Raw genomic sequence first — 21670 nt, forward strand, 5'->3', positions numbered from 1 at the left:
CTATATTCATGTGAATGCGTGTATAAATGCTGTGTACTTGTTACAAGTGTAAGCCCGTCCCCACACCTATTCCTGGTTGTCTGTATGGCAGGATAGTGGAAGCTTTTTTTCTTGAGGACGAGCCCGAAAAGTTTGCAGAAAAATCCTAATGTTCTACAGTGGGTTTTAAGATTTCCCCACGTTTGGCCATTTTTTTCTGCTTAGTTGATTCCTCTGTCAACCATCTTCTGCACAACGGCTGGTCTGGATATCACTTCTGAGTCATTGGCATCACTGCTGCAGCACCTGTGCCTTTACCAAGCGCTTTCCTTTTTGCATAGATGATGCAGCAATGAAGCAAAACCGAAACATGTGGATTCCTCTGCCCAGAACAGGGTAAAGCAGGTGGCGCATACGCCGATCCTACGTTGTACAATGCAAGCAATAGATTTTAAACGTTATTTATGCCTGGTTCACACTTCAGTGTTTGGTCAGTGATTTGTGAGCCAAAACCAGGTGCGGGTCAAAACCACAGAACAGGTGCAGATCTTTCCCTTATACCTTATGTCTGTGTAGGATACACTTCTGGTTTTGACTCACTGATGGAAATCACTGACCAAATACTGAAGTGTGAACAAGGCCTTCAGAGGAAATATCTTCAATCAAAGGAAGAGGGGCTGGCTTCAGGTGCATTTAGTAGAGGAGATCACTGCGTGTAAATGCATGGTCTCCTTCACTGAACGAGCAGCCGACCGTCGGGAAGGAAGCGTACCTTCATAGACACAGACTGGACAGTAAAAAGTTAAAAGCGCTGCTGATCATTAAGATATTGAAAATACATCACGCACCTTAAAGAGCTCAAACACCATATGGTACAGATGAGAGGGGACATACACCACCTGAATCGGCTGTCCTGGATTCTGTGCTGGGACAGGAATAAAGAGGACAGTCAGACATCTGCATGTAGAACTAGATGATTCATTGCATTTTTTTTTCTTTATTCTAAACAAATGCCAAGTAGATAATCATAGACAACCCCATTTTGTTAAATGGATGACTTGAGAATTAGCAGATCACAAAGCCGACCCAGTGCTTGGAACATCAGCGATCAGTGGTGATCAGTGTGGAAACCCTGCAGCAAGTGTTCACTTTCCCTGCAGTGCCACCACAGGGCAAGAGAAGCATTACACTGTTCTGACTGTGCACAGGGTCCTCTAGAGAGATGCTCTTTGCAGTTGCGCTCTTCTCTGGCTAGTAGATGAGTTTATTAGGGTACTGAAAAAACTATTAGGATACGCACCGTTGAATTCTGCAAGCTCTAGTTCAGGACAGCTCATGTAATACAAGTCACACAGCTGTTTTGCATTCTCATACCCATCTAGGAAGAAAAAAGGTGCATCAGTTAATAGACTGGTGTATACAGACATGCTTTACATGTAACCAGTATGTACTGTATCATCTCCCAGTTATGGAGGTAATGCTGGCCAGTTCTTCAGATGATCTTCTAACAGATGGACAGAAGGTACATGATTATTTTATTTTACCTGGCTCGGCTCCTGCTTTGCTACATTGCAGAACATATTTTTGACATCACAAGAATGAATGCAGATTAGGCAGATTCGCTGCGGATATTACCTGCGGTAAAACTCACACCGGATTACAGTACAAGGCAAGTGGATGAGGTTTTTTAAAAAGCTGCATCCTTAAAAAATGAGAATGCTGTGATTTTCAAATTAGCAGCATCATCAGTCTGTTGTGGATCTGTCACAGAATTTACATTCAATGTGGCAGTGGCACAGTGTTCATGTAGCACATAAGAGACGGACTTAAAAATAAAATTCTGACTACCAACAGTCACCACTAGGGGGAGCTAGCTGCTTACTTTTCATAAACTGAACTCAATAATAAAACAAGAATATGGTGATGGGTATTGCCTGAAACATTCACAAACTAAATTATCAGAATCATCATAAATCCTCACTTCCAGGAAAAAGAAGGTTGCCAACAACATATCGCAGCTTCCAGAAGAAAAGTCTGCAGGGACTGACTTATATAAGAGAGTTTCAAAAGGTGCTGCAATTTATTCCTAAGCTTGGCAGTGGCTCCTATTGGAAAATATGACAGACTTTGACCGCGGTCTGGAACTTCTCCAGTGCAGTAACATAAAGGTGACCTTTCTCTTAGTAAAAGAAGTCACTGCTTCATGTGAGGCTGCGAGACTTCGTTTCCCTTTAACCCAACAGAAAACATGGAGTAAAATAAAATCACCCCAAAGTCTTATAGAAAACGGTGCAACACAGAAGACCCAAAAGGTGAATCAAAGCCCTTGCGCAACCTCAGCAGAAGCGTGTCAGGGCAGTGCTCCATGGCAATTACAGCATGTACAGGCGACAAAAAACTACTAAACAAGCCAGACAGGCTCGATGCCTAACTTGACCCAGATAATTGTAACAAAATAAAATATAACTTCTAATAGTATCTGGTAAAACACATACAGTAAGTGAGCCAGACAAACAGGTATTAAAATAAACAGTTCCCTGTGTATTAATGTCTATCGTGTTTGTGTGTTATTTCTGCTGGCACCTTCCCTGCTGCAGTAACACACTTCCTCATATCACTGCACTGATCCCAGTTACTTCACTGGCTCTTATATAGCGCTGAAACATCGACATTCCTTGTAGCTGTACAAGGTCACAGAAAACTAAAACCTAGAAACTGCCCCCCCCCCCAATCAGGGGTAATGGGCAGCATGCTGGCTTTATCAGGGGTATTGGGCAGCATGCTGGCTTTATCAGGGGTATTGGGCAGCATGCTGGCTTTATCAGGGGTATTGGGCAGCATGCTGGCTTTATCAGGGGTATTGGGCAGCATGCTGGCTTTATCAGGGGTATTGGGCAGCATGCTGGCTTCATCAGGGGTATTGGGCAGCATGCTGGCTTCATCAGGGGTATTGGGCAGCATGCTGGCCAATACCCCTGATGAAGCCAGTTTAGCTGACAAAACATGTCGGGGGGTAGTTTCTAGGTCTTAGTTTTCTATGACCTGTGTATTTGAGTACAGCTACAAGGAATGTCGATGTTTGAGCGCTATATAAGAGCCAGTGAAGTAACTGGGATCAGTGCAGTGATATGAGGAAGTGTGTTACTGCAGCAGGGAAGGTGCACACCCCTGCCAGCAGAAATAACACACAAACACGATAGACATTAATACACAGTTTATTTTAATACCTCTTGGTCTGGCTCACTTATGTGTTTTAACAGATACTATTAAAAGTTATATTTTATTTTGTTACAATTATCTGGGTCAAGTTAGGTATCTAGCCTGTCTGGCTTGTTTAGTAGTTTGTTAAATACACTTATACCCAGATAAGGTCCCTCAGTTCGCATGTACAGGCGATATGGCATTCAATAATACTAAATATGATCACTTGAGTTTTTTTTGTAATTTTTTTTAGGGTCCTTCATTCACTTCCTGATATGCGGATGTGCATATACAGGTGAAACTCGAAAAATGTGAATATCGTGCAAAAGTCCATTTATTTCAGTAATGCAACTTAAAAGGAATTTCATTAATGCAGCTTAAAATTAGAATTTTGTGAAAAGGTTCAATATTCTAGGCTCAAAGTGTCACCCTCTAGTCAGCTAATTAATCCATACCCTTCTGAGCAAAGGAGACCTGAGATTGTGACTTTGGGGTTTCATAAGCTGTAACCCATAATCATCCAAATTATAACAAATAAAGGCTTGAAATATCTTGCTTTGCATGTAATGAGTCTATCTCATATGTCAGTTTCACCTTTTAAGTTGTATTACTGAAATAAATGAACTTTGCACAATATTAAAAATTTTCGAGTTTCACCTATCCCTATCTACAGCAGTGACAAGGACACTGTTCATTATTTGTTCCTATTATCTACCAAGAGTATACAGCTACAGAGGCTGACCACCTTCTAACACGCTCTAAAATGAAAAAAAGATTATGATTTATTAATATTATGTGTTATTAAAGGGCATCTGTCAGCAGTTTTGTACCTATGACACTGGCTGACCTGTTCCATGTGCGCTTGGCAGCTGAAGACATCTGTGTTGGTCCCATGTTCATATTTGCCCGCATTGCTGAGAAAAATGATGTTTTAATATATGCAAATTAGCCTCTAGGAGCAATGGGGGCGTTACAATTACACCTAGAGGCTCAGCTCTCTCTGCAACTGCTGCGCCTCCTGCACTTTGATTGACTTTAGGTGAAGGCAGGGCCAGGTGTGATCACGTTTATACTGCCTGGCTCTGCCAATCAAAGTGCAGAGGGCACAGTTACCATTTAACGTCTGTGCCGAAGTGGAGGGAGTATGGACAGACCGTGGAAGGGCTCATGTGGATAACAAGTGAATGCCGCCATTTAATTTTTGGTATTTACATGGTCTGTAGCAGGGCGGCTGGGGACCCTCTGTGTCAGAACTGGGGTATAAATTCACTTACAACTGTACGCCCAAAGCTTTAGAGGTTATGGACTTCTCTGACATTTTTATACAAAATGACCAACTCTCCCTAAAAAGTTCTGCTTGATTTTTGATCCTGAATCAGTTAAAAATAAAAAATAAGCATACTCACCTCACCGGGGTCCCTGTTCCCTGCTGTTCTCTACCTCCTGGTCCTGGCTGAACACACAGGAAATGGTTGGAAACACCTTCCCAGCCAATCACTGACTATAGTAGTTTCCCTATTCTGCCAATGATTGGCTGAGCGCTCATTTTCAGCTATTGCCCTCCTGAACAACTCCTTAAAAGACAAGGCATTATAGGACCCCCAGGTAATGAATGGGTATTCTTGGTCTTAAATGCTTGTGGTCCTTGAGGTCTCATGACTTACCAATATCCTAAAAGCTGAGCAGCACAAATTAAGCTATTTACATTGGACTCTATTAGGCCTCATGCACATGGTCGTACCCGGTTTGCAGTACGCAGATCCGCAAAATGTGGATACCTTCTGTGTGCATCCAACACACAATTGTCGAAATGTGAATTCTTGTCCACAAAATGGACAAGAAGAGGACAGGTTGTATAATTGGCTGCACAGCCGCACGGATGAGAACCGCTCACAGATGACATGCACGTGGATCAGACACAGACCAAAAAATCCGATCTTGTGCACGAGGCCGAAACCATACAACTGCTTTAAATGAATATGCAGAAATTCTGCTTTTCCCAGCGACACTGAATATTCACAGATCTGTTTCTGCGCTTCTAGCTGGGGGAACATACAGAAACAGGAAAGTAATGACTAATGATTGACCTAGCCCACTTACCAGGCATGCACCTCTAGGAACCGCGAATAGAGTCAATAAGACATTTTTTCACTGCTTCATTTGCTAAAAGTTGTTCCTTTAGACTGAGGGTAGAGTCCTGACCAAGTTTCCACCTCCAGTAGAAGAGGAGATGATCCCAACTAAGGGTCCATTCACACGTCCGTGTGTTTTTTGTGGATCCACGGATCCGTGGATCCGCAAAACACAGATAACGGCGATGTGCGTTCCGCATTTTGCGGACCGCACATCGCCGGCATTCTCATAGAAAATGCCTTTTCTTGTCCGCAATTGCGGACAAGCATAGGACATGTTCTATTTTTTTCGGGATCGGAATTGCGGACCCGGAAGTGCAGATCCGCAATTCCGGATCCGGGCAGCACATCGTGCTGGCCCATAGAAATGAATGGGTCCGCAATTCCGTTCCGCAAAATGCAGAACGAAATTGCGGACGTGTGAATGGACCCCAAGACTGGGCCCCCTCTTGCCCTGGGCCCCATAGCAGTCGCATGGTCTGCCGCTATGGTAGTTACACCCCTGGTTATACTACAGTCTGTACCAAAGCAGAAGACAGCTCACCTCTCACCACATCTATCACATCACACACTGGGTCTATGCTGCCGATGTGTTTCGGATGCGCCGGGTTCTCCTTCACTTTTCCACCAAAAAGCAGAGCTACAATATAAAAGGCAAGATTTTTAAAGACAAGTCATCCATCTCATGGGACTATCTGATAATAAGCGTTCACGTGACGGCTGCCTGTACTCATTACAGGGGATTTTAGTATGGGTCGTGGACCAGTGATCACAGCAGACGACGGGACGGTTTCTACTCTTTTCGCTACTTACAATTAAGCCTGAAAATCTGGCTGTGTGTGTGCGCCAATGTCCCTGGCAATTTATAGCATTTCATCTCACTTGTACATTTTAATTACTTGGGTGAATAAGCGCCAAGGAAGAAAATAGGAATCTTAGTCATACAGTGGACAAAGGCTTCCAACCTCTGCCACACCTTAATGACTCAAGGAAGAAAAGTTTATGTGAATAAGATGGCTCTTTGCCCGTACCCTTGCCTGAGAAAGGGGAAAGTTCTAACCCCGAAACATGTCGTTAATCTTCCCGTCTCTTGCATCAGACATTCGAAGGGGTGTGTATCCCAGAGAGAAGAAAAAGGTGAAGAGTTTTTTTCTGGGAAGCATAATTTTTTTTCCCCTTCTCTAGGAATCTTTTTTTATTTAAATAATAAAAAGACATTGGTGTACCGTCTGGTACATGAGGCACCATGATGTACAAGCAGTCATGTTCCCACTCTTTCACCCCAATCTCGCCAGGCTATACGGACATTGCTGTGATACTGCCTGTTAGGATATACCTTAGGCATGTCTATGTATTTTATATCCATAGGCGGTAATGTAAACTTGTATATATACACATCATAATGATGAATATGAAACTATGGATGGAGTGCATGGAGGCAACACAAAAAAAGTCATGTGGGCCTGAGGGGGAAAAATGTCTTGGCCATTAAAGGGGTATTCCAATCTAGGACACTAATGGCGTATCGCTAGAAAATGTCAGATAGGTGGGGGTCCCAGACTATCTCCAAAGTGAACAGAGAGCGGCCGTGCATGCGTGGCCACCTGCCTTTTGTCGCTATTGCAGTTCCGAAAATAGGCAAGCACGTTCGCTTGGCTATTTTTGGAACTGTGATAGTGATAAATGGAGAGAATGCCGTGAATGCGTAGTGCGCTCTCTTTCACTTCTGGTGCCTCATTCTCTAGATAGGAGCAGCTCCCAAAGCGGGGGGCCTGCACCTATCTGACACTGACGGCATCCTCTAGAGCACGGATGGCCAACCTGTGGCTCTCCAGTTGTTGTAAACCTACAACTCCCACCATGCCCTGCTGTAGGCTGATAGCTGTAGGCAGTCTGGGCATGCTGGGAGTTGTCGTTTTGCAAAAGCTGGAGAGCCTCAGGTTGGCCATCCCTGCTCTAGAGATATGCCAGCAATGTCTCAAGATAGGCTAACCTTTCAAAGGGTTAAACCACATTTGCAGGGGGGGATACCCAGTAGAAATATCCATTGCCGTGACGGATGCAGGCCTGCTCACTCACTGTGCTGATTAAGAAGCATCCTTATGGATATACGGCTCATGTAGAAACGATCTAAGAAGTACTGCACGTTTTGAGATGTTACTGGGTCGGCTCCGAAGCTGTCTTTATACTCCACAACGCCCTGAGCCATGGTCGGGATGACATCATTGTGACGATTTCGGATCGTTATTACGGTATCTGTGAAGCTTTAGGGACAAAAACAATAACCGAAAATCATTCAAATTTTACCACGCGTCAATGCCATCATAACAATGTCTAGCGATCAAACTCGGAAAACATAAATGTTAAAAAAAATATTTAAAAAAGGTCCAAAACAAACATAAAATGCATTTTTATTTAATCTTACTGCTATTTAGCTATTTATTTAATCTTACTTCTATCCTACAACTAACTCCACCAAGAATAAATGTATAAAGGCCCTTTTATGTGCAAAAATAAAAATGTGAAAACCTTGTTTCTCTTTTTCCCTGCCAGTTCCTGAGCTCCTCGACTGCCATCCCGGACGGCCGCGCCACTTCTCAGACTACCTGATGCATAATGTACATTTGGTAACACGAGACACTTCCTGCTTGTCCAGCTCTGCTCTTGGTTTGGCCAGCACTGTTCATGTGAGCAGAGCCGGACAAGCAGAAGGCGTCTTGGACTATGAGTATCAGATCGGTCTGAGAAGTGGTGCGGCCATCTTGGATTACAGAAGAGAAGCCCAAGAATTAGCGGATCTGCAACTAAAAATATAAAAAGCAGGTCACCAGGTAACTGTTCTGTTCGTTCCCCAGCTAACAAGGTTTTTTTTATTTTTTATTATTGAACTAGAGGGTCGCTTTAACTGAACTACTTACTGTCTAATAGAGTGGATTCTAGAGCGGATCCACGTGAACGCATAGGACAGAAATGATGGCTGCGCAGCGTACTTACTGCCGGACTGTGTCAGGAGCGTCTGTATTTTTGTCTTTAAAATCAACTATCTCCTGGAAGCTCTGAACGTACCTGCAAAGAAACAGGCATGTCTAATGATCAGAAACATGCACTTTTTAATATTTTTAAGCAGCATTTGAAACAAGTCTTAGACCTCCCATTGTCCACACTGAGACATGTGCAAAACGTCATTGTAAAAACTAGATATGGCCGACTTCCCACCGACCACCTCTAATGTCTTCCAGGGATACGTGATCGTGGGCATCACAAAGCTAAAGCATGCCTGACCATAAGAAGGCACCTGGGGGGGGGAGGGGGGCCTGCTCCAGTTTACGGCATGATTACATTTACAAATGTGGCACCTGTCACGACCACCATAGCTATAAAAGCCAAATGCTAGTTTTAACCCCAAAAAAATTACACTGTGGGTTTGTAGGTTCTGTCAGTAAAATGGTAGCAGCATTCCTATCGGGCTTATTCATGAAAGGGGTTCTCCAGGATTTTTACCCTTAGGATCAGATTGGCTGGTCCAGGACTGCACATGCCCCGATGCCTTCCGTTCACTTCTATAGGCGTGTTGAGCATATGTTTTCAGAAGTGCCATAGAAAAGAACGGGAAGCGCACCGCACAGGTGCTACCACCTCACCATTCACTTCTATGGGACGGCTCCTTTCTGTTCACTTGAATGGGAAGGAACCGTCCCATAGAAGTGAATGGGACGGCTGGGATGCAATTACACTGCTCACCGCCGCGGTTGCGACAGCAAGCAGGTAAACAATGAAGGTAAGGCAGCGCTCGTACAAGCTTGGACTTCTCTTCCAACAGCTGATCGGTGGGGGTGCTGGGAGTCAGAGCCACGCCAATCTCATACTTACATAAATTGAACGGACAAAGAACAAATCATCAAATCGATCTCTACCGTGGACTTCCATTGATGGGAAGAAGATGGGTGGTTTGAGAGGAATGACTTTTTGAATTACAGCACTGACATGGCCGAAAGAAAATTAACACGACAGATCAACTATATGACAGATATCTGCCATCAGCCGGCATCTGTTACAAGTGTTCACGGCACAAAAAGGACGACAGAAAATGTTCCGTTTTTTGCGGATCCGTGTTTCCGCAAAACCCTTCTGTCCGCATCCGTTCCGTTTTTCCGCAAAACAAAAATGGAAGGAGGAATATATGTTGCTAGGGTACTAAAAAAATATATATATTTTCTATTCCCTGGAAACAGATCCGCAATTGCGGATGACATATTGATGCATTCCGCATGTCATTTGCATTTTTTGCGGACCCATTGACTAAAATGGGACCATGGGCCGCATTTTGCGGACCAAAGTAGGACAAGCTCTATTTTTTTTTGCGGATCCGCATAACGGATGCGGACAGCACACGGAGTGAGCCATAGAAACTAACGGGTCCGCAAAATACTGACGTGTGAGTTGACCCTAAATCTGCCTTTTTGCTCATTCAAAATATTGTATCGTCCGCCTAGGGGTAGTCTGTAATTTACAAATACAGAGCACCACCATGATCTGACTATACACATAGAGGACATGCATTCTAGTGTAACTGTGTAAGGCTACTTTCACACTAGCGTTTTTGCTCGATCCGGCAGGGTTCAGTAAAAACGCTTCCGTTACTGATAATACAACCATCTGCATCCGTTATGAACAGATCTGGTTGTATTATCTGTAACATAGCCAAGACGGATCCGTCATCAAGTCCATTGAAAGTCAATGGAGGACAGATCAATTTTCTATTGTGGCAGATTGTGTCATAGAAAACAGATCCGTCCCCATTGACTTGCATTGGGGGTCATGCCGGATCAGTCTTACTCCGCATCCCAGGACGGAAAGCAAACTACAACATGTTGCGGTATGGTAACGCAACTAAACGGAACTTAATGCATTTTGGAGCACTCCGTTCTGTTCAGTTCAGTTTTGTCCCCATTGACCATGAATGGGGACAAAACTGAAGCATTTTTTTTCCGGTATTGAGCCCTTATGACGGAACTCAATACCGGAAAACTTAAACGCTAGTGTGAAAGTACCCTAAGATGGCCATACAAGATGGAAAAAAAAATTTTTTATCACAAACTGGCAGCACAACATGCAGGCTTTACATGTGGATTTTGCATCCTGTGCATTGCAAAATCTGAAGGAAGAATTGAAGCAAAAGAATAGCTTGAAGGTCCTGGGACACGGTGTACAATCTGTACCAGGAACCCTAAGGCCTCTCTGCTATCCCCTTATGTGGCAGAGAAGTTTTTAGGGCCACCTCCTGCACTATAGTAATGCCATGGCAATCTGCTCTGTGTTCAGCGTCCTGAGGCTCAATCCTCTGCGTTACTAAACTGCAAACCTAAAGGGGCAAGTAAGAAAGATGGAGGCTGCCTTAGAAGAAGTGCTAGGGAAGACTTGCTGTCTCACTGTGTCACCTACCAGCTCTGCACCAGTTTGATTGAAGGCATCTTCAGGAGGTTATCAGGAAGCAAATTAATCTCTTTCATTATATTAGCTAGTCGTACGGGCAATTCCTGACGGAGAAATATAAATGATGTCTTTTCACATGCGTTTACCGATCCTGCAAAGGAAAAAAATATAAATAAATTCATGACCAAAAATAAAATATATCCAACTCATGGTTTTGACGCCAACAGTTTTATGAACACCTTTGACACGGAACAATCATTTCTACATATGTTAGTGGTTTCAGGCTGCAATCTTTATTACTTCATTCATTTAATTTTCAAACTCCCCCAATATCTATTTTGTAATCTGCTCCTAGCTTCAGACTTTAGTGGTAAGAACGAGTCCCTCTCGGTAATACCGTACCTAATGGATGTGAGGTTTGTGTGTCCAGGATGCTGCAACCTTCACTAGCTCTCGTGTATCAGCACAGCTTCATTTCTGGACTGATTTCTCCTTCTACAGCACATGAGGGAACTCTGCCTCTCTTGTACGGTCACTGATTTTGAGGAGTGTGTGATTGCCCCTCTCCCTCAGAGTCTGTCATCAGTAACCTTCTCTTTCGATACTTCTACACAGCCTTTGTGATTCAGCCCCTGCAGACCACCATGTGTTCTCCACCAGACTACACTAGGACACAGCTTGTGAGATCTGCCCTCCCTGAAGGCTTGGCTTCTGTCGATCTGGCACTCCTCCAGTCAATCATTTGCTGTCCTGCTACTTCTGACATAGTTCCTACAGTTTCTTCAGGACCAAAAAGATCCAGCACATGCACTACGGATAAAATCCAGCCTTTTTATTTTAATTCTTTTAAAAATTCCATGTGCTGATCAGAGTGCTTTGCGGTCTACGCGTTTCGACAAACTGTCTTATTCGTGAAACAAGTGTATGATATAAAAATCATTGAATCCGTTTGGTCTGAAGCCTAAACGGCCATTCTGCTTCTTTGTGTAGCAGAAGATTGTCAATATTGTCCTCTTCCCCCCCCCCCCCCCCACTCTCTTGGGGATGGCCTATGGTTTTACAATTAATAAAGGATCTTATATTGTAGCTACGTTTGGTCACAGAACTAATTACTTGACTGCTTTTTTTGATGGCTTTACATGCGATACAATTGCCGCATTATACGTAGCTACATGAGAGTGCCAAAAACAATATGTGGGCAAGACTAATAAAAGGGAGTTTAGAAGACGGGGATACCCCAATAGCGCAGCATGTGTTGAAGTATCACGCAGGAAGAAAAAACGGCATCAGCTTTCAGGGGATTGAGCATGTCCAGCCGTGGGGGGGGGGGGGGTTCTCTTCCACACATGTATATCCCTTCATAATTCTGTGGAGTCTAACTTTATTTATGCTTAGGCAACATGTCATCCTGGTTATATACGGATATGCATTGATACCCTGTGAAGCCGCGTCTATGTACTTAGGGCGGTGATCATCTGTCAACATATCTGTCTAAGTACAGTTTTGTTATTGCTAGGGCTGGATACAGATTCATTATATCTGATGCCCCGTATGCATGAATTCCATCAACATGGGGCGCGGTCTTAAAGGGAGTCTGTCACCACATTTGGGCATATTAGACCGATCAAATAGGGTTATATGATCCACCCAGAACTTAAAAACGGTACCTTTGTTGTAGAAAACTGACTTTTCTTTTAGCCGAAAATGAACTTATAAGGTTATGTTAATGAGCCCTCTCAAGTGCCCAGGGCGGTCTCTTAATCCTCGGAGCCCCAGGCAGCACCTCCTAAACGGCTCATAACCCCGCCCTCCGTGCGCCTCTGCCCGCCCGTTTACTCCCCTCCCCTGTCCTTTTCCACTGCGGCTGTGCGGTCCAAATCGTAGCGGGCGCATGCGCAGTAGGTATCGCGATGCCCTGCCAGGAGCGGGCATCGCATTGCGCATGCGCCCGCTACGATTTGGACCGCACAGCCGCAGTGGAAAAGGACAGGGGAGGGGAGTAAACGGGCGGGCAGAGGCGCACGGAGGGCGGGGTTATGAGCCGTTGCGGAGGTGCTGCCTGGGGCTCCGAGGAATGAGAGACCGCCCTGGGCACTTGAGAGGGCTCATTAACATAACCTTATAAGTTCATTTTCGGCTAAAAGAAAAGTCAGTTTTCTACAACAAAGGTACCGTTTTTAAGTTCTGGGTGGATCATATAACCCTATTTGATCGGTCTAATATGCCCAAATGTGGTGACAGACTCCCTTTAACATTCTGATCTGCCCAATATGCTCCACAATTACCATACAGTTTGTCTTCACCCGTACTATCAGGCCATACTCATAGGGATCTTGATATTCTGTATGTATATATGTATGCATTGTGTGGACCTGTTCACCAATTAGTACTATATTTAATAGCGGCTTTATTGCGGTCAAGGAAGTGAATTACTTTCAAGGGATCCCAGCACCATGATTGACTATGTCTCCAATGAGCGTGAATAGTAGCCGCCTAATGGTCACTTTTTAACTTTGTATCTTTCTTACCCGCTGGTAGATTGGCGAGGATTGTATACAACGGGGGGGGGGGGGGGGGGGAGTGGCTATTTGCATATTAGGAGTCAGGTGCGGCGGCCGTCACAGTGCCGGGAGCTATGTGTAGCTGCGCGCACGATATCAGAGGCGGGCAGCTACGTGCCAACATTGTTCATAGGTTCTTCTTAGCGCTGCTCCTGATGAAAAACTGGCGATGTCCAGTTTAGAAACGCGTCGAGCCAGATGCTAGACAGGGAACAAAGCGTCAAGTATAGCTCATAGGGTGAATTGTGGGAGATGGAGAGAGGATCTACCTTAGGGCAGCACTAGATTGCATGTCGCTAACCAATAGCCAGGTGATTCAAGTGGGCCAAAGGTCAGGCTCAGGTGATCAGCATTGGAAGTTTAGCTACTTGGCGCCATAGTGTACTGTCCATCGCTACCTCTTGAGTGCTGTTGGTTTTAAAATTTTGGGCCCACATGCACCCCCTGACTGGTAGAGGGGTTGAGTACAAAAACCCTATATCCCTTGTTGCATTGGGGTGAATGTGGGCATGTGTATACAGTGTGGACTCTCCGCCCCACACACCCGCAGTAATTCTACAACAAGAGGCAGACAGACGTTTTTATAATATTTTAATGTGATTTCAATAAAGTTTTTTTGTTTTTCTTTTTTGGAGCGCCATTGAGAAGTGGAGGTAACAGATTTATACACCGATAGGCGTTAACCTTCATATAATGTTCTTAGTTAACCTACCTTTACGGATACCATAGAGGGAGGTCCCCGGCTTTGGAGCCCCCTCTATTAGCCAGGGGGAGAGAGCCATAGCAAAAAAGGGTTTCTTGTTTTTGGGGGCTCATTGTGACCATATTATGACGATTTCCCCTACATTACCAAATTTTCAAGCAGCTGGACCCCCACAATCGGCTCCTCATTGGGTGAGCTGTTTAACAAAAAGGTGTCTGTTCTGTTGCTATAATTTGTAGTGGATGGCACTCAGTGGTAATGATCAATATAGATATAGGTAAAGACCACGGCACTCGTATTTTAAGTGATCAGAAATGAATCATTTATTGTCCATCCCAAAAATTTAATCTTATAACACTGGCCAACGTTTCGGTCCACCAGGACCTTGTTCACGGCCGTAGTGGTGAGGATCTGGAGGCATCGGGTGGACTCTTTCTGACCATCTAAGGTGTATGGAGGTCTCCCAACTCTCCCATGGGGTGAGATGAATCGGGCAAGTTACGTTTCGGCGCCTGGTCTTTTTTTCTGCCCTTTCTGCTGCGGCTCTCTCTCTATCACAGCTAAGGAAGCGTGTCCTTTCTCAGGGGGCATGTGCTGTAACGGTCACAGCTTCTAACAGAAGATATGGTTAGTGGCAGTTGAAGGACAGAACTGAGCATGTGCGTCCACCTCAACAAAGTGGACAGAGATGAGGAAAGGACAAACAGCAGGTGGCGCTATACAGATAGATTTTATATAATAACTCAGTGGCTATACAACATTTTTTATTGCATGCAATTACAAAAGTATTCGCTGAATTGAAAAGAAAAGTTGAATATTCTTTGAGGAACAACCTCTTTAAACATCCCGAATATCCACATATGACTCTGCAAGGATGTTTCTAAATGTCTTTGCAGCTTAATGGAGATCATGCAGCTGCAGGAGCAGTTGCCAGTGAAAGCTGGGCTCCCCACCCCTGACCCTGCCTTCCCCATTACTGTGTACATGGTGTTTAGTGAAGGAAGCGGACATGACGCTCCCTTTAGGGGCGTAGCTATAGGGGGTGCAGAGGTAGCAGTCGCTACCGGGCCCAGGAGCCTGAGGGGGCCCAAAGGCCCTTGTGCCACATAAGAAGACACTGGTGCTGTTTCAATTTTTGTCTCAGGCAGCACAAAGGCTATGTGCTGTCCAGTCCCTGCCCAGAAAGCATTGAGGAAAGGGGGCCCAAGCAGAAGTCTTGCACCAGGGCGCATGAGCTTTTAGCTACGCCCCTGGGCTCCCTCATCCAGATCAACTCTGCAGTGAGGCATATATGTCAGCCACAGTTACAAAAAAATGTAATGTTTAAGATCCCACCCAAAAGTCGTGTATGACCTTATGAGGACACAACATCGAAAATAAAAGGAAAAGACAAAATAAAATGTAAAAAAAAAAAAAATACCCTATTTTTCGGACTAAAAGAGGCACTCCCCCCCCCCCCCCCCCCTCAAAAGCAGGGGGGGGAAATGGCAGTGCATCTTATAGTGCGAATGCTAATGACCGCATCCATTATGGACGCGGGAATCAGTATGCAGGGGGAGCGGTGAGTGTAGTGCTGCATTGGCTGTACTCACTGCTCCCTGGTCTTCTTCCAGGCGCCACACTGCACGTATCCTGACTGCGCACAGTGTCAGGACGGAGTGCACGTAGGTGAGCTTTATGACCTGACGCTGTGTGATGTCACGTCACAGTGCAGCGTTAGCGGGCAGAAGACCAGGGAGCGGCGAGTATCAGTTGGGTCCACAGGACTCCAAACTCCACAGGTCTGATCTGAGGTCTCAAGAGGAATGGGGACTGATCTGAGGTCTGATGGAGTTTAGGGGTCTAATCTGAGGAGGAATGGTGATCTGATACAGAGGTCTGATGGGAGCATGGGAGTCTGATCTGAGGAGGAATGGGTGGTCTGATTTGAGGTCTGATGGAGCATGGGAGTTTGATCTGAGGTCTAAAAAGGAATAGGGGTCTGATACAGAGGTCAGATGGGGGTCTGATCTGAGGTCTAAGAAGGAATGGGGGTCTGATCTGAGGTCTAAGAAGGAATGGGGGTCTGATCTGAGGTCTAATCGAAAAAATTAAATTTTTTTTATTTTCCTCCTCTATATCCTAGGTACGGTATTTCTTATGGTCTGGTGCTTATTATAGTCTGGAAAATACTGTATATTTCCCCTATATCAAAATGACTAGCGCAAAGCAGAAATAATTTAAAAATGTATATTTTCCCCAGGTATAAAAAAATCTGAACTATCTGAACTGTGAATACAGGTCTAACATAAGACAGGCATTTGTACAGTTACTCAGCTTTCTGTGTAAGCGGACGAGATACTGATTTATCATTATTCATGGCGAACCCTCAGTCACTTCAGGCTCATAGAGCAGCGTCTGCTGCTGCGGATAAACCAGACGAAGCGTCAGCTTCTTGTCCTTGAGGAGGAGGAAGGATGAAAGTACTTCATTGCTGGCTATTAATAAGCCCACGACCTGCTAAACATTTACATGCTGCTTTATTCCAGAGGCCTCACAGGACACAGAGAATGTGTTACCACAGCCATGATACAACGCTGCGGGAAGGGGTTAAAGGGGTACTCCACCTGTAAAGCCTCTGTCAAGAATAGATTAGGGAATAGCATGCTGTAATCCAAATCCTCCCACGCCAGGCCAGTAACGTTATACTCTGGGAATACTGAAGTCGGCCATTGATACTGAATAAGGAACTGCGAATATCACATTCCCTAATGTCACCCACGCTGCTCCCACTGTGACCAGACACTGGACCTGCTCTCATGGGACCTCGGGAGATTAGAGGGCTCCACCACATCCTCTTTTTTTTTTTTACGTATGGAGACTACTCCCAATATTCTTGCGGCACAGAGAACGTGATGACAGCATCTCCCCTTAAGGCCTCATTCACACGACGGTATTTTTTTTTTTTTTTTCGCCTCCGATCACCATTTGCTGCAGATCAGATGTGAACCCATTCATTTTAATGGGGCAAAAAATGTGGACAGAACACCATGTGCTATCCGCATCTATATGTCCTTCCGGCAATAATATTCTTGTCCGTTAGGCGTTTTGGAGCCTGTGGAAATATTTTGCAGATCCGCGGATTGCAGACCACAACATGAATATGGCCGTGTACATGAGGCCTTAACCTGACTCATTCCTATTCTTAAAGGGGTATTCCCATCTTATTCTACCAATGTGTCATCACTTTATGATTGGGGGGTTCCAACCTCTGAGACCCCCACTAATCCTGAGAAGGAAGGGCTGCTGCGCTGACTGAGAACTGGGTTTCTAGGTCCTCCCGGCTGCGGAGGGAACTGCATCCTGCCTCGTTTACTTGAATAGGACCGTGCAGCTCTGCGGCCCCCCCGTCAGCGCGGATGGGGGGGGGGGGGGGTCTAAGAGATTGGACCCCACCCATCATAAAGAGCTGGCATGTTCTAACCCGGGGATCAGCAACCTTCGGCACTCCAGCTGTTGTGAAACTACAACTCCCAGCATGATCCATTCTCTTCTGTGGGATTTCTGATAACAGCTGAGCAAATGTGCATGCTAGGAGTTGTAGTTTCCCAGCAGATGTAGTGTGACGGTTGCTGACTCCTGTCTTAACCCCTGTAAAAGAAGCAGTTCGGGCAATGGAAGCACAATAAGGTACTGGAGGTCCTGAACGTAATAATTCGGCAGCTCGGGAAGTGATGCTTTGGGCCAGAATTATAGGGTCTTCGGGGATATGGGCGGCATATCCTCAGGACAGGTCATTAACAGTGATGGCCAGTTTGCAGTGTTCGGCGATGCACAGGTAAGCCGTTACCTGTGCCTGTGCCGCGAGCCGGTCTGAAACAAATGTGGTCACCGGGAGCAACAGCCCGATGAAGGCCCCCGGCGGCTGCTCTCGGAACTGCCTGCTCCCGGTGACTGCATTTGTTTCAGACCGGCTCGCGGCACAGGTAAGGGCTTACCTGTGCATTGCCGGACTTTTGAGTCAAGATGGCAACCCGCATGTGTTCGCTGGCGAACACTGCGAACTGGCCATCACTGGTCATTAATATCAGACTGGCGGTGGTGTAACAACTGGCGCCCCCTCAATCCTGGCACTGCTGGAAACTCTACAGTGAACAGAAAGGTTCCAGCTCGGTCTAACGGGTGATGTCCAGCACCGGCATACTGCAGCTCAGCCTCCGTTCACTTGGATAGGAGCTGAGCTGCAGTATCTGGCGCGACCACTACACCGGGAACAGAGTCTTGTGCTTCCGATTCCTGTGTAATTTCCGGTGACAGCGCCAAAACAGCATATTACTGGAAGCGTCCGACCAATCTGATACGGATGACCTGAGGATGGACCGACAATTTATAATCCAGGAAGACCTCTTAAGTTTTTCTTTAAACATCTTGCCAAGATTACTTTATTCTCTGCCCAAACTGGCAATTCTGCTTTAGTAATCTGGGACAGACTGGTTACTATGGGTACCGGTTGTTAACCAGTATATCCCTAGCAACTAGACTGTCAGACATGATCCAGATGTTCTGCTCAAAGCCAGACTGGCGCAGCACTTTCTGAAACGTCAAAGAGCCAAGAAATTGGTCTGAGTGCAAGTCCTGAGCTACATCAGCGGTCCGGGCTCCCGCGGATCATTTCCTTACGGCACCTGCCCCCCATTCTGACACGTCTGTCTTAGACTTGTATTCTCCATGAAATCTCAATTGTGTAGGATCTTTTCCAAGACCACTGTATTTTACCATTCCTCTGGTACTCCTCCTGGAAACGTAGTAAAGGGGCTTTTTTGAGATTCTGAAATTGATGATCTATCCTCAGGCCTACTACTACTACAGCGAGCGCAGATGCCTCGTCACAGATCAGACTCCCACCGATCAGATACTGATGATCTATCCAGAGGATTGGTCATCAGAAGTAAAGTCTGGGGAAACCCATTTAAGGGCTCATGCACATGACCGTATGTATTTTGCGGGCCGCAAAAAAAAATAAAAAAATGTCCGTGTTCATTCCGAATTTACTGGAACGGAACAGTTGGCCCTTCATAGAACAGTACTATCCTTGTCCGTAATGCCGACATATGGAAACGGAATGAACACGAAGTAACTTAGTTTTTTTTGCAGACCCATTGGTTCCACTTACGGTCCAAAAAAAAAAAAAACGGGACACGGAAAGAAAATACGTTTGTGTGCATGAGCCCTAAGGGAGAGTTCACATCTCCATTTCATTGTCCGTTCTTCTGATCCGTCAGAACAGAACAGAATAAAAATAAAAAAAAAATAAAAAAACAGATCCTGTCGCACACTTTGCATCCGTTTGAGCCATTTCCGCCTGAGAAACGTTTTTTAGATGGGAAAAAAATCCTGCATGTAGTATTTTTCCGTCTAAAAACAAAAACGTATCTCAGATGGAAATGGCTCAAACAGATGCAAAGAGTGCGACAGAATCCGTTATTTTCTGACGGGTCAGAAGATCAGAAACATTACGGTGATGTGAATCTCCCTAAGGGCTCATGCACAGAGACGTATTTTTTTCCCCATGTCTGTTTTGGGGTTTTTTGGCAGCCCATACGTGGAACCATTGACTTCAATGGGTCCGCAAAAAAAAAAGAAAATGCGTATATTCTGTTTCCGTATGTCCGCTCTGCAAAAAAGATAGAACACTTTCTATTCTTGTCCGTTTTGCGGACATGGATAAGCATTGCTACAATAGATCCGCAAAAAGAAAACGGATGCAATACAGATGTCACACGGACGCCGTCCGTATTTTTTGCGGATCACAAAATACATACGGTCGTGTGCGTGAGCCCTAACACTGTCTACATGATACATACCATACGCTGAAGAGAGACAACCACTTTAACTAAAACACGTCAGGCGAGGCGACAAATAATGAGAGTGATAGTAACAATGTCCGCCACCAACGACCTGCAGAGAGAAGGCGACTGACAACTACTCCAAGCATCAGACAGGCCCATTCAGGCTGCACTACACCGGACGCAGGTGCTAGAACACTGCCCCCTATGGACAAGAACAGGGAACTGAACTGGTTGGAGAATCTGCCCTGTAACCATAGGGTTGTCAGTCAACTCACCAAAATCCAAGAACTGCTTCATGGAGAGGGGGGATGGGGAGAACTTGGAGTAGTAGTCCACCAGAGTGGGGGTGCTGCTGCTGGTAAGGGGGGCACTTCTCATGAGGGCCCGGAGGAGCCGCATTTTGACAGATGGGGAGGGAGACCTCGTGGGATCACTTAAAGGGCGATGTGAATCCAAATGCCAAGCACCTCCCTTTACTGTGACATCAATGAGGCCCGTCTTCTCCCGTGCGCTGCACACAGTGACTGAGCCCCCGCTGTGTCCTCTCACACGTGTGCCTCCCACCCCAGCCAATCAGACGGCACAGAGGACGGCAGGAGGCGTGGCTTCTCGGATAAACAACCGGCGACATCTTTGTCCTCTCAGCCAATCATAGCGATCAAGGTATATACCACGTGAGACGGCAGACTGCCAATTAAAACCCTGCAACGGGCACCGCCTACTGACGAATCCTGGCGAATAAGAAGGCGAGGAGCCATGAAGCTGACCAATCAAGGAGCAGCGCCGTGCTTCGGTGAGGAATCTGCAAAAGGACGTCACACGCTCAGCACCTATTAGGGAATACAGAGACTGGAAGGTCAAGTATAGTGAAAAAGATTTTGAGCGCCCTCTGCTGTACGGGGGTGGTGGGATCGTAAAATAGGTGCCAAAAACTACAAAATACACGGCCGCTGGGGCAATTTATTAAAGGAGAGCACAGTAACTATAATAGTTCTTTATTGTAAGACGTAAATGATAAAGGGGTTTTCCAGCCGGAAGCATTTATCATCCATCCACTGATTTTGATGAAACGGTGGTAATGACAGTTTAATAGAGAAGTTGCCATATCTAGAGCGCCCTCTGCTGTACAGTAATGGGATTCTAAAAGGTAACTAGGCTCATAAAGAAACAGGGTCTAGTTGTTTTACATGGTGCCCACTAAATAAACCTGCTCCAAAACGATCATTTTATTATATGTAATGATTTTGAAAAGGCATGTATGCACACTGTATGCGCAGGAGGCAAAATGCATCAAGGGCTGTAAGTAGGGTTGCCACCATTTCCATAAAAATTGGGTTTGGGGCCCAGCTTCCCACAGGGTCTTAATTGAGACCAATGAATTCATCATACTTTTCTTTATTTAAAGGGCATCTGTCAGCAGATCTGTACCTATGACACTGGCTGACCTCCTGTTACATGTGCTCTTGGCAGCTGAAGACCTCTGTGTTGGTCCCATGTTAATATGTGCCCACATTGGTGAGAACAATGAAGTTATAATATATGCAAATTAGCCTCTAGGAGCAACGGGGGCGTTGTCATTACACCTACAGGCTCTGGTCCTGTCAATCAAAGTGCAGAAGACGCAGCAGTTGCAGTGAGAGCAGAGTCTCTAGGTGTAATGGTAATGCCCCCATTGCTCATTTTCATATATTAAAACATAATTGTTCTCAGCAATGCGGGCACATATGACCATGGGACCAACACAGATGTCTTCAGCTGCCAAGCGCACATGTAACAGGTCAGCCACTGTCATAGGTACAAAACTGCTGACAGATGCCCTTTAAACCTTATTTT

At 45.4% G+C, this 21670-nt stretch overlaps 1 protein-coding gene across 2 annotated transcripts in view; it reads right to left on the minus strand.

The window, feature by feature from the left end:
* PDK1 (pyruvate dehydrogenase kinase 1) overlaps positions 1 to 20400 on the minus strand; it is a 52957-nt gene extending 32557 nt beyond the window's left edge. Inside the window, exons 1-7 of one of the 2 annotated variants that reach the window (XR_005780589.1) lie at positions 20113 to 20400; positions 10755 to 10896; positions 8307 to 8378; positions 7392 to 7576; positions 5857 to 5952; positions 1280 to 1357; positions 828 to 899 (exon numbers count right to left, since the gene is read on the minus strand). Coding sequence is in view for 1 of the 2 variants with exons in the window: in XM_040441119.1 (XP_040297053.1) it covers positions 828 to 904; positions 1280 to 1357; positions 5857 to 5952; positions 7392 to 7576; positions 8307 to 8378; positions 10755 to 10896; positions 20113 to 20236 (774 nt within the window). In the remaining variant the exon portion in view is untranslated. Of the gene's footprint in view, positions 1 to 827; positions 905 to 1279; positions 1358 to 5856; positions 5953 to 7391; positions 7577 to 8306; positions 8379 to 10754; positions 10897 to 20112 lie in introns of both variants that reach the window. The other variant, XM_040441119.1, reaches the window with a different exon arrangement.
* Positions 20401 to 21670: the final 1270 nt, after the last annotated feature.

The sequence above is a fragment of the Bufo bufo genome, chromosome 7, assembly GCF_905171765.1.
Source record: "Bufo bufo chromosome 7, aBufBuf1.1, whole genome shotgun sequence".
NCBI classification, from domain to species: domain Eukaryota; kingdom Metazoa; phylum Chordata; class Amphibia; order Anura; family Bufonidae; genus Bufo; species Bufo bufo.